Genomic DNA, 15,584 nt, shown 5'->3' on the forward strand with positions numbered 1-15,584 from the left:
ATCAGATCCTTGGTTTCACTGAAGAAAAGAACTTCAGAACAAGCCATTATGAAGCAGAGTTGGAGTGTATTAAAAGGCATTAGAATTGCTTTAATTTAATCCTCATAACAAGCCTTTGAGTGCCTGAGATCATAAACCTGAGAAGTGGCAAAAGTGGGGGCTGGAGAGATGGCTCAGGGCTTTAGACGCTTGCCTGCAAAGTCTGATGACCTGAGTTCAATTCCCTGGTGCCCACAGAAAGCCAGAGTCACAAGGTGGTGCATGTGCCTGGAGTTCCTTTTACAGCGGTTAGAGACTGGTTCTCTCTCTCTCTCTCTTTCTCTCTCTCTTTCTCATGGATGTGTTGACACACACCTTCAGTTCCAACACTCCAGATTCCCATCAGGGGTAAGAGGATCGCCGTGAGTTCAAAGCCAGCCCGAGACTACACAGTGAATTCCAGATCAGCCTGGGCTAGAGTTTGACCCTACAAAAGTGGAAAAAAAAAATGGATTCTCAAACTTAAATCTATTTGATTATATATCTAAAGTATAATGTAGCAGTTAAAAATGGCATCTTCTTGCATTGTTAGGCCAGTGAAATGCACATTTTCCTGTCCTGCTGCTCCTGAGCACATTCTTATCTGGACAGACTCTCTTTTGGAGACAGCAGTATCTTCCACTTTTCTTTCTTTTTTTTTTTTTTTAAAGTTATTTATTTATTTATTTATTTATTTATTTATTTATTTGAGAGCGACAGACACAGAGAGAAAGACAGATAGAGGGAGAGAGAGAGAATGGGCGCGCCAGGGCTTCCAGCCTCTGCAAACGAACTCCAGACGCGTGCGCCCCCTTGTGCATCTGGCTAACGTGGGACCTGGGGAATTGAGCCTCGAACCGGGGTCCTTAGGCTTCACAGGCGAGCGCTTAACTGCTAAGCCATCTCTCCAGCCCCACTTTTCTTTCTTATCTCACAAGTCTGAAGAGTGAGTTTATCAGCAGAGAACTTGAATGAGATTGTGGTTTATGCCAGCAAAGGGCTTACTAGGTAAACCGATGTGTGGGTGGAATTTACAGTGTGCAGGGTAACAGGAGGAGGTAGTTGAGGCACTTTCCTCTTCTATTTATTTTCGCTCCCTTCCTCTCTCCCTTCTCCTTCCCTCCCTTCTGGCAAGGTCTTGCTATATATAGCTCAGCTGGCCTCAAACTCACTATGTAACTCAGGCTGGCCTCGAACTTGTGGTAGTCCCAGGTGTGATTCTTTCTTTTGGTTTTTTTCTTTTCTTTTTCTCTTTTTGGTTTTTCGAGGTAGGGTCTTACTCTAGCTCAGGCTGACCTGGAATTCACTATGGAGTCTCAGGGTGGCCTCGAACTCAATGGCGATCCTCCTACCTCTGCCTCCTGAGTGCTGGGATTAAAAGTATGCGCCACCACGCCCTGCTATAAGTGTGATTCTTTTATGAGCTCATTGCCTGGGGTCCCACTATTATAAAAAATCTGAAACCTAAGAAGATGTTCTTTGATGCCTTCCAAAGCTGTATGCATATGTTAATTTTTTCCAAGTGATTCCTTTTAATTTTTTTTTTTTTTTGCAAGTGTCATGTGGTAGGGAAATGAAATAGATTGGGAAAAAAAGTATTATGGAAGTTGTTAACAAAAAAATTAATTAATTAAAAAAAAACAATGACAACTTGTTATTTTTCTAGGGTTGAGCTCCATAAGATGAAAATATCTCGGCCTAAGCCCGAAGTGGGCAAATACACCATGATCTTCCACACTCGAGACAGAGGCAACGAAGTGAACGTGGACCGGTAAGGCTGGCATTCCTGCGCCTGGCACCAACTGGGTATCTAGTTTCTTTGGTTGCTAAGCACCGTGCTGAATTTGATCGCATTAGCCAGTTCATCTTGTTAAAAGCTTTTTATGAAGAAACTTTCTCAAACAGAGCCTGAAGTAAGAAAACATTGTGTGTGGAACCCTCTTATCAACAGCCGTGAACTCCCTGCTTTCTCTCTTTTTCTCCTTCTTGACTGGATTATTTAAACAAATCATCTGTGACCGCTTGTTTCACTATGCATCCTTAAATATGAGAAATGTTATCATGTACCATTAACATGTCAAGGTGAAATTAACACTATTTCATTAGAACCATTAAGTATCTAGCCATTAAGTATTTAGTGTTTAGATTTACTTGATTATCTCATAACTGCTTTTTTTTGTTTAAAGTTTTATTTAGTTTGGTATAGAGGGTCATCTCCCCCCCCCCCTTTTGAGATAGGGTCTCACTATCTGTGAGGCCCATGCTGGTCTTGAGCTAGTGGCCCTCCTGAATGCTGGGGGTGCACCACCATGTCTGATTGCTTTTTTTCTTTTCACTGTCTTTGCAATGTTTTTATTGACTGTGCTACATCATTTAATCTAATAGAATTTCTTACCTTATGGATTTTTGCTAATTGCAAGTGGCTGGTTTAGTTTGATATGTTCCTGTGACCTCTGTACTTTCTGTGAGCTGAAGGGTTAGATTTCTGGAAACTTGAGCGGGTTGTGTGTACTCTTGGAGGGCAACAGCTCTGCGCTGTTCAGTGGTGTGTGTCAGGATGGGTGGATAGAATGTGTGTGCCATTGTGATGATCTCTGGTTTGCTGTGTGGATCTGTGTAATGTCGGCCCCATCTTCTCCAGTGTGGGGTTCCTTTTCATTTCTTTCTTTAAAAAAAAAAAAAAAGATTTACAAGCATGGGGAGGAGAGGCATGCCACAGTGAATTCCAGACACATGCACCATTTTGTGCATCTGGCTTTATGTGGATACTGGGGAATCAAACCCGGGCCATCAGGCTTTGCAATCATGTGCCTTTAGCCACTGAGCCATCTCTCTAGGTCCTGCTCTTCATTTCATTAATCATTTTTAGTACCTCTTCTTCATTCCCTAAGGTCTTTTTAAGTATTGATAATAGTTATTTATTTTAAATAATTCAAATTTATTTAATGTTTAAATACTTCATTCAATATTAATTAATTATTATTGATAAATACCATCATTTATTATTTGTTAATAAGTAATATTACTAAGTTATTATATTATTGCGTATAATGTAATGATTATATACAATAATATAATAATGAAGAGCTGCCATAGTGGCTGAGCTTATCTGCTCAGATACTGTGATAATTGTAATATTCTGTCATTCCTTCTTCATTTATTTATTTTTTTAAAAACATATTTTATGGGCTGGAGAGATGGCTTAGCGGTTAAGCGCTTGCCTGTGAAGCCTAAGGATCCCGGTTCGAGGCTCGGTTCCCCAGGTCCCACGTTAGCCAGATGCACAAGGGGGCGCACGCGTCTGGAGTTCGTTTCCAATGGCTGGAGGCCCTGGCGCGCCCATTCTCTCTCTCTCCCTCTATCTGTCTTTCTCTCTGTGTCTGTTGCTCTCAAATAAATAAATAAAAAAAATTAAAAAAAATATTTTATTATTTATTTGAGAGAGAGAAAGAGGCAGAGAGAGAGAGAGAGAGAGAGAGAGAGAGAGAGAGAGAGAGAGAGAGAGAATGGGCATACCAGGGTCTCTAGCCCTGCAAATGAACTCCAGATGCGTGTGCCCCCTTGTGCATCTGGCTTATGTGGGTCCTGGAGAGTCAAACCAGGATCCTTTGGCTTTGCAGGCAAATGCCTTAACCACTAAGCCATCTCTCCAGCCCCCTTCTTCATTTATTAAACTTTCTACAAAGAAGGATGCGCCCTCTTCCTCCGCCCGCACACCTTCGGGTTCATTCTAACAGCCCAGGCAGAAGAAAGAGCCCGGACCTTGCAGGCAGGGCTGCCTCCATGCTCAGAGCGATGGTCCGCTGTCCCCTCGCATCTTTTCTCGTGTGGTACACGTCCTTATGTCATCCCCGGTCCCATCTTTGGCCAGTGGGATCTTAGAAGCTTACATTCCTGTGTCCCGGGGAGAGGACATCTTAGCTTCATCTTGTTTCTTCCTGCCTTGGGACTTGGGCCTTTTACCAAAAACACTGGCAGATAAATTAGTTCCTTAAATTTTTTTTTTTTTTTTTTTTTTTTTTTAGGTAGGGTCTTACTCTAGCTGATCTGGAATTCACTCTGCAGTGTCAGGGTGGCCTTAAACTTACAGCGATTCTCCTACCTCTGCCTGCCAAGTGCTGGGATTAAAGGCATGTGCTACCACTCCTGGCTTAAAAAATATGTTTTTCTTTATTTACTTGAGGGAGGGAGAGAGAGAGACTGGGCATGCCACGGCCTGTAGCCACTGCAAGTGAACTTCAGACACATGCGCCACCTAGTGCATCCGTCTTTACATGGGTACTGGGAAGTAGAACCTGGATCCTTAGGCTTTGTAGGCAAGTGCCTTAACTGCTGAGCCATCTCTGCAGCCCTTTTAAAAAATAGAAATTTTATTTTATATGAATTATAACATGTTTTCCTCTTTTATCCCCTCGCCCCAGCTCCCGTTACCCTGGAGACCCTCCTCAGTGGGGTTATGGTATTCACTGTGGGTCATGAAGGCCTCAGTCAGTCCCTGTGGGGTAGGAGGGGCCCATGCCTCAGGATATTCCTACCCACTCTGTTCCAGCCTTTAAAATATAAATATATATATATATACACATGTGTATATATATGTATATGTATGTATGTATGTATATATGAGTGTGTGTGTGTATATGTATATGTATATGTATATGTATATGTATATGTATATGTATATGTATATATATATTTGCAAGGAGTGGGGGCAGAGAATGGGTGCACCAGAGTCCCTGCTGCTGCAAATGAACTCCAGCTGCATGCTCCACTTTGTGCATCTGACTTTAGACTTTATGTGGGTGCTGGGGAATCAAACCCAGGCTGTCAGGATTTGCAAGCAAGGGCCTTATCTGCCGAGCCATCTCTCCAGCCCCAGATAAGCTAATTCTTCTTGAGATTCTGATTTTGGTTTTTCAAGGTAGGGTGTCTCACTGTGGCCCAGGCTGATGACCAGGAATTCACTGTGTCGCCTCAGGGTGGCCCCTAACTCATGGCGATGATCCTACCTCTGCCTTCCGAGTGCTGGGATTAAAGATGTGCGCCGCCACGCCTGGCTTTGGTTCTGAGTTATTAAGAATTGGTTTCTTTGCAAGCAAGTGTTTGTGTGTGCAGCGCTTTCCTTTTTATTGCTGACATCCAGCGTCTGAGCCAGTACAGCTTGTGGGAAGAAAGGGTTTGCTTTGGCTGCAGTTTTGAGGGGAACGTTTCATACTGGCGGAGGAAGCATGACAGAGCAGGCAGCCAGGGTGTCACATTTTGTCACCTCAGCCGGAAGGAAGGGATTTGGGTCAGCTAGGTCCAAACACCTAGAAGGGCTGGACTAACACACCACCTCCGGCAAGGCTCCATCAGCTGGGGGCTTAATCACAAGTGCTTCTGGTTATGGGAGACATTTTACATTCACACCACCACAGAGTATGTATAGGCGCGTGTGTGTGTGTGCGCGCGCGCGCGTGTGTGTGTGTGTGTGTGTGTGTGTGTGTGCAGGCGCATGCGTACTGAGGAGCACAAATGGGGGTCAGAGTGTAACTTTCAAGTGTGTGGGTCCTTGTCTTCTACATCACGCTGAGGAGGGCTCTCTGGTTCTTGTCACCCACCATCATGTACACAGGCTAGCTGACTCAAGAGTTTCCGGGAGATTCTCCTGTCACCGCCTCCCATCTCCCCACCAGTGGGCTGGGATTACAGAAGCCCACTGTGGCTAACGGATTTTTTTTTTTTTTTGGTTTTTCGAGGTAAGGTTTCGCTCTAGCCCAGGCTGACCTGGAATTCACTATGGAGTCTCAGGGTGGCCGCGAACTCACGGCGATCCTCCTACCTCTGCCTCCCGAGTGCTGGGATTAAAGGCATGCACCACCACACCCGGCTGGCTAACGGATTTTATGTGGAGCCTGGGATCTGAACTCAGGTTCTCATATTGGCATGGCAAATACCTTATCTGCTGAGCTCTCACCACAGGCCATGTTTTTTCCATGTTTTCTTTTTTTAATTTTTTGAGTGTTTTTATTTCTTTGTAAGCAGAGAGAGGGATAGAAAGAAGACAGACAGAGAGAATGGGCATACTAGGGCCTCCAGCCGCTGCAAATGAACTCCAGATGCATGCGCCACTTGGTGCATCTGGCTTTACATGGGTCCTGGGGAGTAACACCTAGGTTGCAAGGCTTTGCAGGCAAGTGTCTTAACTACTGAGCCATCTCTCCAGCCCCAGTTTTCTTTTCTTTTCCTTTTTTTCCTTCCTTCCTTCCTTCCTCCCTCCCTCCCTTCCTCCTTCCTGGCAAGCCCAGCAGACTGCCTTTTTTAAATGGAAGTGAGAGAGAGAATGAGAGCGCGAGAGAGAATTGGCACGCCAGGGCCTCCATTCATTGCTATCAAACTCCAGATGTGTGTGCCCCCTTGCGGGCATGTGTGACCTTGCCCACTTGGGTCACTGGGCATCTGGGCGTCTGGCTTGCATGGGACCTGGAGAGTTGAATGTGGGTCCTTAGGCTTTGCAGGCAAGCACCTTAACCACTAAGCCATCTCTCCAGCCCTCTTTTTTTTTTTAAAGTATATTTTATTTATTTATTTGAGAGAAGAAGGCACAGAGAGAAAAGGGGGGGGGAATGGGTGCTCCAGGGCCTCCCGCCGCTGCAAATGAACTCAAGATGCATGCGCCCCCTTGCGCATCTGGCTTACGTGGGTCCTGGAGGGTCGAGCTAGGATCCTTTGGCTTTGTAGACAAACTCCTTAACTGCTAAGCCATCTCCACAGCTGCCTCCTTTTTTTTTTTTTTTTAAAGAGCAGTATTCAGGAGCTTTTTGTGCTTTTGTTAGTGTCTACATTTTAAGACAATATTAAAAGGCTCTTTTCTGTGTGTTTCCGTCTTTATCCATTAATGTGCATTTTTCTGTTTAAATCAATTAGTTACAAAAGAATACTTATATGTTCTATGAACTGTACTCCCACGTCTTACATACGCCCAAATAGCCTCCCTAAGTCCACATGCTTCCCTTCCTACCACAAGCGCCCTAACTTCTGTGATCATAATTACTGTAGCTATACTGTACCGTAGCTTGTTCTCTTGCTTTCATCTATATGAGTATTGTTAGATAAGTTTCTGCACTTTTTTTTCAGCTCTATGCTAATGAACCATTCTTTTTTTTTTTTTTTTTGTCTGGCATTATTTCTGTTCTCCACCCCTGCTGTTTTCCCTGCTGTGTTGCTGGGAGCCACCTCAGTTCACCACCCACGGCTCTGCTCAGCTCTGGCCACCCCAATGGCATGCTCCTCCGCAGATGCTCCCTGTCCTTTTGTCTGTCTGTGCGCCTTTCCCACGCATCTGTCTGCTTCCCTTCTTAATGGCTTTCGTCAAGTTTCAGCTTCAGTGAAATCTACCTTCTCTGGTCCTGCACGCCCTGTGATGTGAAATGCCCCTTCCTTCCTTCCTCCTCCTCTCCTTACCTTTTCACCTTCAGACACGACATTTTCCCAGTCTTGGAGGATTCAGACATCCCCTAAAATTCATCCAGGGACCCATTCAGTGAGGGTGACACACATCACCTGCCCCCAGTGGTACTGGTGCCTCCCTCTTCTGTAGACGGTGCTCAGTGAAGGCTGCGACCTCCTTCCACCATTTCCCAGGGCCTGATGGGTAGACCTGGGGATGCATGAGCGTCACTGGTTTCCGTGACCTTCCGTGAGGAACACAAAACAAAACTTGTGTGCAGCAGGAAACTCAACAGGTGCAATAATTTCATAAAAAATACTTAGAATTTTTATTTATTTATTTGAGAGTGACAGAGAGAGAGAAAGAGGAAGGGAGGGAGGGAGAGAGAGGAGAGAGAGAGAATGGGCACACCAGGGCCTCCAGCCACTGCAAATGAACTCCAGATGCATGCACCCCCTTGTGCATCTGGCTAACATGGGACCTGGGGAACCGAGCCTTGAACCAGGGTCCTTAGGCTTCACAGGCAAGCGCTTAACTGCTAAGCCATCTCTCCAGCCCATAAAAAATACTTTTGCCACACTTGGGGGCAAGGCAGGGAACAATGGAGACCTATGTTGAGGTCTTGTTTTTCTCACCCACACTTGCTCTTTTTCTTTTAGGATGAAGCTCTTACACCAGGTGTCACGCGTTTGGAGAACAGATGGCTTGTCGAATTGTTCTTACAAGCTACTGTCTGTGGAATACAATCCTTTATATACCAATATCACAGTGGATTTCTGGTCTGGTGCATGACCTTGGATCCTTCGGGTGATATTCCAGGAGAACTGATGATTTAATTGCAATAATTTTGGCCTAGAGACTTTCCGTAGTAGCACACCTTAAGACCTTTTTACGGCTATTATTGGGCTGGATTGTTTTTCTTTTCTTTTTCTTTTTTTGTATTTTCAGCACAGCTCTTGTGATTTGGAATGCAGAACCACTGTAACAAGACCACTTCGTTGTTTGGATGACGACGGTGAAACGTAATGAAGGACTGAATCTAAGGGGACAGCACAAAGGAGACAATGACAGTGACTTGAGGACTCTGGTTGGAGATTTCCTCAAGTTCGAGGTGACCCACGCTGAGATTGGAGGATAAGGAAATTCTCTCCAGAGTCTCAGGGAACCAGAATGAGTGCGGAGCTGCAACGGTACCTGTGCGGGCATCTGCGAGGCTGTGGTCCCTGCTAGAACATGGCCTTGGGAGCAGGGGACAAAGGGAAGAGTGCTGTGAACTTGGGAGCGAAGAGGTGGCGAAGGACGGGGTGTCCGATGGGCTGGCCCTGGTGGCTGCTGCCACTGCTCCTTTGCAGCGCGTGTCACCTAATCAGAAATGCCTTCGGGAAGAGCCCAGCAGAGAACACATGATCTACTAGTTTTTAAAGCATTTTTTTATAAAATGATTTTGTACGTGTAGGATGTGACTTAGCAGTTTACAAGTTAAGCATCCACCAGTAATACATCTATAAAGTACCTCTGCATTAAAATAGGAAAAAGCTTTGGATATTTGGTCTTGTTGATTTTGACGATCTTGAGGCTAAAGATGTATTTAGTAACTGTAATTCTAATCTTTTTGTTTTGTTTTGTTTTGTTTTGAGGTAGGGTCTCACTCTAGCCCAGGCTGACCTGGATTCTACTATGTAGTCTCAGGGTGGCCTTGAACTCACGGTGATCCTCCTACCTCTGCCTCCCGAGTGCTGGGATTGACATGTGCCACCATGCCTGGTTCTATTATTTTTTTTTTATTAAAAAATGTATTTATGAGAGAGCAAGAGAGATAGGGAGAGAGAATGGGTGCACCAGGGCCTCTAGCCACTGTAAATGAACTTGAGATGCATACGCCACCTTGTGCATCTGGCATGTGCCTTAACAGGTAAGCCATCTCTCCATCTGCCCCTTCCCCCCCGCCCATTTTTTGGCTTTTTGAGGTAAGGTCTTGCTCTAGCCTAGACTGTCTTGGATTCACTATGTAGTCTCAGGGTGGCCTTGAACTTGTGGCAATCCTCCTGCCTCTGCCTCTGCCTCTCAAGTGCTGGGATTAAAGGCATATGCCACCATCCCCGTTCTTATCCTTTCTTTCTTTTTTTTTTCCTTCCCCCTTTTCTTTGAAGTAGGGTCTCACACTATGGTCTAGGCTGACCTGGAATTCACTCTGTAGTCCCAGACTGGCCTCTAACTCACAGCAGTCCTCCTACCTCTGCTGGGATTAAAGGTGTGTGCCAACATGAGCAGCTCAGTACCTGTAATTCGAAACACCTTAGAAGAACAAGTGAAACTGAACTCTCCACTCTCTTCCTTTTGCCACTTTTTTTTTTTGTTTGTTTGTTTTTCGAGGTAGGGTCTCACTCTAGCCCAGGCTGACCTGGAATTCACTATGGAGTCTCAGGGTGGCCTCGAACTCACAGCAATCCTCCTACCTCTGCCTCCCGAGTGCTGGGATTAAAGGCGTGCGCCACCACGCCCGGCCCTTTTGCCACTTTTTGTACGTGACTTCCGTGTACACAACTCCATTAAGACGCCTCTGTGTCTTAGACCCTGGGCTCTCTTGAATTCTTACTGTCTTCGTTCCCTTGTGCTTCCTCTTTGCCCATTCATCAGTAGTGGGAAGGAATAGCAGAACTGGGCAGGCAGGGCGCAGGTAGCCTTTGAGGGGGTTGGATTTGGGAAGCCTGCCATCTGGAACGGTAGTGAGACTGGCGCTGATGTGGCAGCTGTGAGATTTGGGGATCAAAGCGCTCACCACACCAGGTGAATGCAGGACGGACCTGGAGGAGAATCAAAGCGGGGTGGGGTGGGGGGCAGGGAGGAGCCATTCTGTTACTGCAGCAGAACAGAAATAGTATATATATATAGTTTTTCAAGGGCTGGAGAGATGGCTTAGCGGTTAAGCACTTGCCTGTGAAGCCTAAGGACCCCGGTTCGAGGCTCGGTTCCCCAGGTCCCACGTTAGCCAGATGCACAAGGGGGCGCACGCGTCTGGAGTTTGTTTGCAGAGGCTGGAAGCCCTGGCGCGCCCATTCTCTCTCTCTCTCTCTCTCTGTCTTTCTCTCTGTGTCTGTCGCTCTCAAATAAATAAATAAATAAATAAATAAATAGTTTTTCAAGGTAGGGTCTCACTCTAGCCCAGGCTGACCTGTAATTCACTATGGAGTCTCAGGGTGGCCTCGAACTCACGGCGATCCTCCCACCTCTGCCTCCCGAGTGCTGGGATTAAAGGCGTGCACCACCACGCCCGACAGAAATAGTATTTTGTTTGCATAGATGAGTGAACGGACACATAAATAACAGAGATGTTCTTAAATATTTCATAGAGCTGTGTTCCGGGACTTGCCATCTGTCTTTTACGTGACTCTTTTGCTGTTAAAGTTGAACGTGGATGGATGCCACCCAACCAGCTGAAATAGTCTAATCCTTCTCAAACAGGGAGAGGAGCTGGGAGGGTTTCACCATACAAAAGGGGATGGAACATTTTGAAAGTATGTTTTGTAGACGTGACAGGTTTGCCTAGGGCTAGCCTGGTTTATCATTAACTCAGCCTGGGAAGTGAAAGTTGTGGTTTAAAAAAATTTATTTAGTATGGCTTTCATGTTTCCCCCCCCCCTCAGACCTTATAAAAGAAGTTCACACTTGAAACATTCTCTGATGGGGTGTGATGTAATAAGCATGGCTCTTGTTTTCCCGCCTCTCTAGAACTTTCCTTTAGTGCTGTATCCAAATTTCATGGATAGGCTGTGGGTCTCTGAAAAAATGGTTGGGAATGGTGATGCAAAAGTGTGTGTAAGAACTTTGAGGATTCATATTGAAGAACTCATTGTCCCCCCTTTTTTCAAGGTAGGGTCTCTCTCTAGCCCAGGCTGAACTGGAATTCACTATGTAGTCTCAGGTTGGCCTGGAACTCATGGCCATCCTCCTACCTCTGCCTCCCGGCTGCCACCATGCCTGGCAGGGGCCATCCTCTTTCCCTGGAACTAGAATTTACTGATTTGGCCAGACCAGGTAGCCAGTAAGCCCTGTGGATCTGCTTGTCTGCCTCCTTAGTTCTGGGATTGTAGGTGTGTCACCACACCTGGCATTTTATGTGGGTGCTGGGAACCTGAAAGCTTGGGTCCGCATGCCTTGTGTAGCAAGCACATTACTGACTGAGCCATCTCCCCAGCCTGGAAGATTTAATTTCTCAATGGGCACAATATAGCTAATATCTATGCCCATATATATATATATATATTGCCTCCTGCTTTTTTTTTTTTGTTGTTGTTAATCACAAGGTAGATGAAGGAACTGGGGAAACGAAAGGCTCAGTGGGTGAGGGCACTGCTGTATAAACAGAGGCTCTGCGGCTGCCTGAAGTTTATTCCTAGTTGCTACTTAGAAAGCTGGACTGGAGAGATGGCTTAGCAGTTAAGGCATTTGCCTGCAAAGCTTAAGGACCCAGGTTCAATTCCCCAGAACCCATATAAGCCAGGTGCACATGGTGGCGCATGCGTCTGGAATTTGTTTGCAGTGGCTGGAGGCCCTGGCGTGCCCATTCTCTCTCTCTCTCTCTCTCTCTCTCTCCCTGATGGTTTGATTCAGGTGTCCCCCATAAACTTAGGTGTTCTGGATGCTAGGTTCCCCAGCTGATGGCAACTGGAAATTAAAGCCTCCTGGAGGCAGTGTATTGTTGGGGGGCAGGCTTATGGGTGTCATAGCCAGTTTCCCCTTGCCAGTGTTTGGCACACTCTCCTGTTGTCCACTTCATTTTGGCCAGGGGGTGATGTCCACCCTCTGCTCATGCCATCATTTCCCCTGCCATCATGGATCTTCCCCTTGAGCCTATAAGCCAAAATAAACCCTTTTTTCCTCCCAAAGCTGTTCTTGGTCAGGTGATTTCTACCAGCAATGTGAACCTGACTGCAACACTACCCATCTGCCTCCCCTCACCCGAAAATAAATACATATATATTTTTAAAAAGCTGGGCTTGGCCATGTGGGAGGCAGAGACTGGAGAACTAGATTCACCAGTCAGCCAGTCTGACTGAAAACATGGCAGCTCTGAGTGTTGTCAAGGAAACAACGTGGAGCAACAGAAGACATCGATGGGGCTGGAGAGATGGCTTAGCGGTTAAGGAGCTTGCCTGCAAAGCCAAAGGATCCTAGTTTGATTCCCCAGGATTCCCTAGGACCCACATAAACCAGATGCACAAGGGGGGGGCATAAGCATCTGGAGTTCGTTTGCAGTGGCTGGAGGCCCTGGCACATCATCCTCTTCCTCTCTCTCTCAAGTAAATAAATATATATATATATATATATATATATATATATATATATATATACACACACACACACACACACACACACACACACACACACACACACATATATATATATTTTTTTTTTTTACAAAAGAAGACATCGATGGTCTCCTCTGGCTTCAGCATGTGTGTACACAGGGCACAGATACCTACATGCATGCACACATGCATATAATATATGCACAACACATTCAAAAGCCAGAAGACTAGCCAGCTAGCTGGGTTAAGAGTGTGGTGCTGATAAAAGCCAATGAGAGTAACAGTAAGTTGGAGACCTCCGAACTATGCCTTTTACTTTAGATAATTCTTTTCAGCCATGATGATGTACAAGTCGTTTCAGTGGCTTGCTGTGACATTTCTTGACGTGGAAGATGATCTTTCAAGGACCCTGCGCCACCCTTGTACTTGAAATGTGATTATGAGTCATTGCAGTGAGTGAGGATGCCCCTCCCCCCACCCCCGAGGGGAACCATGGCATGAGTTGGTAAAGGGGCCTAGAGGATCTCTGACATCATTTGGGCTTTGGGTGGGTCATCTGGGTAGTGGATCTAAGGAAGTGGGGGGTGAGCTACATTAGTTGCTGTCAGAAAGCAGGGGCAAGTCTGTGATTGTGTATCTTGGTAAGTATATATGTATATATATATATATATAGAGAGAGAGAGAGAGAGAGAGATCTATCTATCTATCTATCTATCTATCTATCTATCTATCTATATTCTATTGTTATTTATTTGCAAAAGAGTGAGAGAATGGGCACACCACAGCCTCTAGCCATTGCAAACGAACTCCAGGTGCATGCGCCGTCATGTGCATCTGGCTTACGTGGGTACTGGGGAATTGAACCTGGATCCTTAAGCTTTGTAGGCAAGTGCTTTAACTGCTAAGCCGTCTCTCCAGCCTAGCTTTTTTTTTTTTTTTTTCCTGAGGTAGGGTCTCACTTTAGCCCAGGCTGACGTGGCACTCACTCTGTAGTCCCAGGCTGGCCTCAAACTAACAGAGATCCTCCTCCCTCTGCTTCTCGGGTGCTGGGATTAAAGGCGTGTGCCACCATGGTAGGTTTTATTCGCAGAGAGGGGGGCTAGTGGAGCACAAAGTGGTCGTTAGTAAATTGCAGCACTCAATCCTTTCAGCCAAGAAAGGAGGTGTCTGGAGTTTTGTGCTTGAACGTGATAAAGTAGCCTCGCTGTGCCTTGTTTGATCAGTTGTCCCCCTGTGGCCTCGTGTGGGGTTGGTGTATTTTTTCCGATAGAAGAGTCGAGCCTAAGTGTGAGGCCGGGCCAGCATCTGAATGTTGGGGCTGTCTAGCTTCCTGTTTCTGAGGAATTCACTAGGAAGTAGGGCGCTCAGCTCTTGTCTAAAGTTGCGTGTGTGTGCGTCGGTTTGTCCGTGGGTATGGGGATTTGGAGTCGGGGGGGGGGGGCGGGTGTGGAGGGTGGATAGGTGATACCTGTGCACATTTTATCAATGCCAAGAGGTTTCTGGACCTCCTTATTGGATGTGATCTCCGAACCTAAGGATAATATGTCACCCTTGGGAGCAAACCAGTTGTCCACATGGAGCTGTTGCCGGGCCTTCCTGAGTCTATCTCACAGGAGTTGATAAGATCTCAGTGAGGTGAAGCCGGGAAGCAAAGCCCAGAAGAAAGACTACATAAAAGGAGGAAAGCAATTGTTCACTCCAAAGCAATGAAAACCAGACAAGTTTCTAGTTCACAGCCCACCACAGCATAGCACAGCTTGTTATCAGTCAGGCACATGGAGACAGGATCAGGTGGAGAGATTAGATTTTCAAATTTACATATTATTTATGCATAGCCAGAATGTATCTGTTCATCTGCTTCAAATAGAAAACATCCTGCTGGGCTGGAGGGATTGCTTGGTGGTTAAGGCACTTGTCTGCAAAGCCAAAGGACCCGAGTTTGATTCCCTAGGACCCATGTAAGTCAGATGTACAAGGTGGCATATGTGTCTGAAGTTTGTTTGCAGTGCCTAGAGGCCCTGACACACCATTCTCTCTATCTCTCTCACTCTGGCTTTCTCTCTCTCTCATAAATAAATACATTTAATTAAAAGAAAAGAAAAGAAATAGATCCTGTTGGTTTTGGCTGATGTCGAAAAAGAAGCTCCAAGGTTGACCAATGTGAACAGTAGGCTTTGAAGCATTAAAAATGTCAACAGGGTCACCGGATGTGGTGGCACATGCCTTTAATTCCAGCACTCGGGAGGCAGAGGTAGGAGGATTGTCATGACTTCGAGGCCAGCCTGAGACTATATGGTTAATTCCAGGTCAGCCTGGACCAGAGTGAGACCCTGCCTTGAAAAACCAAAAAAAAAAAAGAAGTCAATAGGAGCTGAAGAGATGGCTTAGTGGCTAAGGCACATGCCTGCAAAGCCTAAGGACCCTGGTTCAATTCCCCAGGACCCACATAAGCCGGATGCACAAGGGGGTGCATGTGTCTGGAGCTCGTTTTTGCAGTGGCTCAAGGCCCTGATGCGCCCATTCTCTCTCTGTCTGTAGCTCGCAAATAAATAAAAATAAACCAAAAATAAATAAATAAATAAATAAATAAATAAATAACAGAATGTCAACAGACTGCCAACCGGAGGGTGAGGCAGTTTATCTGCAGATTAAACTTGCCCCAGAATGAGTCTGACTGGGTTTGGTGTTAGGCGTTCATTGCTCCTTGCCCACCTACCTGGTAAGCAGCTAATTGCTGCAGAACAGTTATTCACCGTAGTTTTTTGTGGCTGTCTCTCAAGTCCAGACATCTTCCATTTCCCAGAGCCAAGTCCTCTGCTATCCTCCCCTCC

At 45.9% G+C, this 15,584-nt stretch overlaps 1 protein-coding gene across 2 annotated transcripts in view; it reads left to right on the plus strand.

Moving 5' to 3' along the window:
- B4galt4 (beta-1,4-galactosyltransferase 4) overlaps window positions 1-8,987 on the plus strand; it is a 44,934-nt gene extending 35,947 nt beyond the window's left edge. For both annotated transcript variants that reach the window (XM_045147402.1, XM_045147401.1), the window contains 2 exons: window positions 1,685-1,789; window positions 8,104-8,987. In XM_045147402.1, the coding sequence (XP_045003337.1) occupies window positions 1,685-1,789; window positions 8,104-8,236 (238 nt within the window). In that variant the 3' untranslated portion in view covers window positions 8,237-8,987. The remainder of the gene's footprint in view (window positions 1-1,684; window positions 1,790-8,103) is intronic.
- Window positions 8,988-15,584: the final 6,597 nt, after the last annotated feature.

This window comes from Jaculus jaculus, chromosome 4, assembly GCF_020740685.1.
Source record: "Jaculus jaculus isolate mJacJac1 chromosome 4, mJacJac1.mat.Y.cur, whole genome shotgun sequence".
Classification (NCBI taxonomy): domain Eukaryota; kingdom Metazoa; phylum Chordata; class Mammalia; order Rodentia; family Dipodidae; genus Jaculus; species Jaculus jaculus.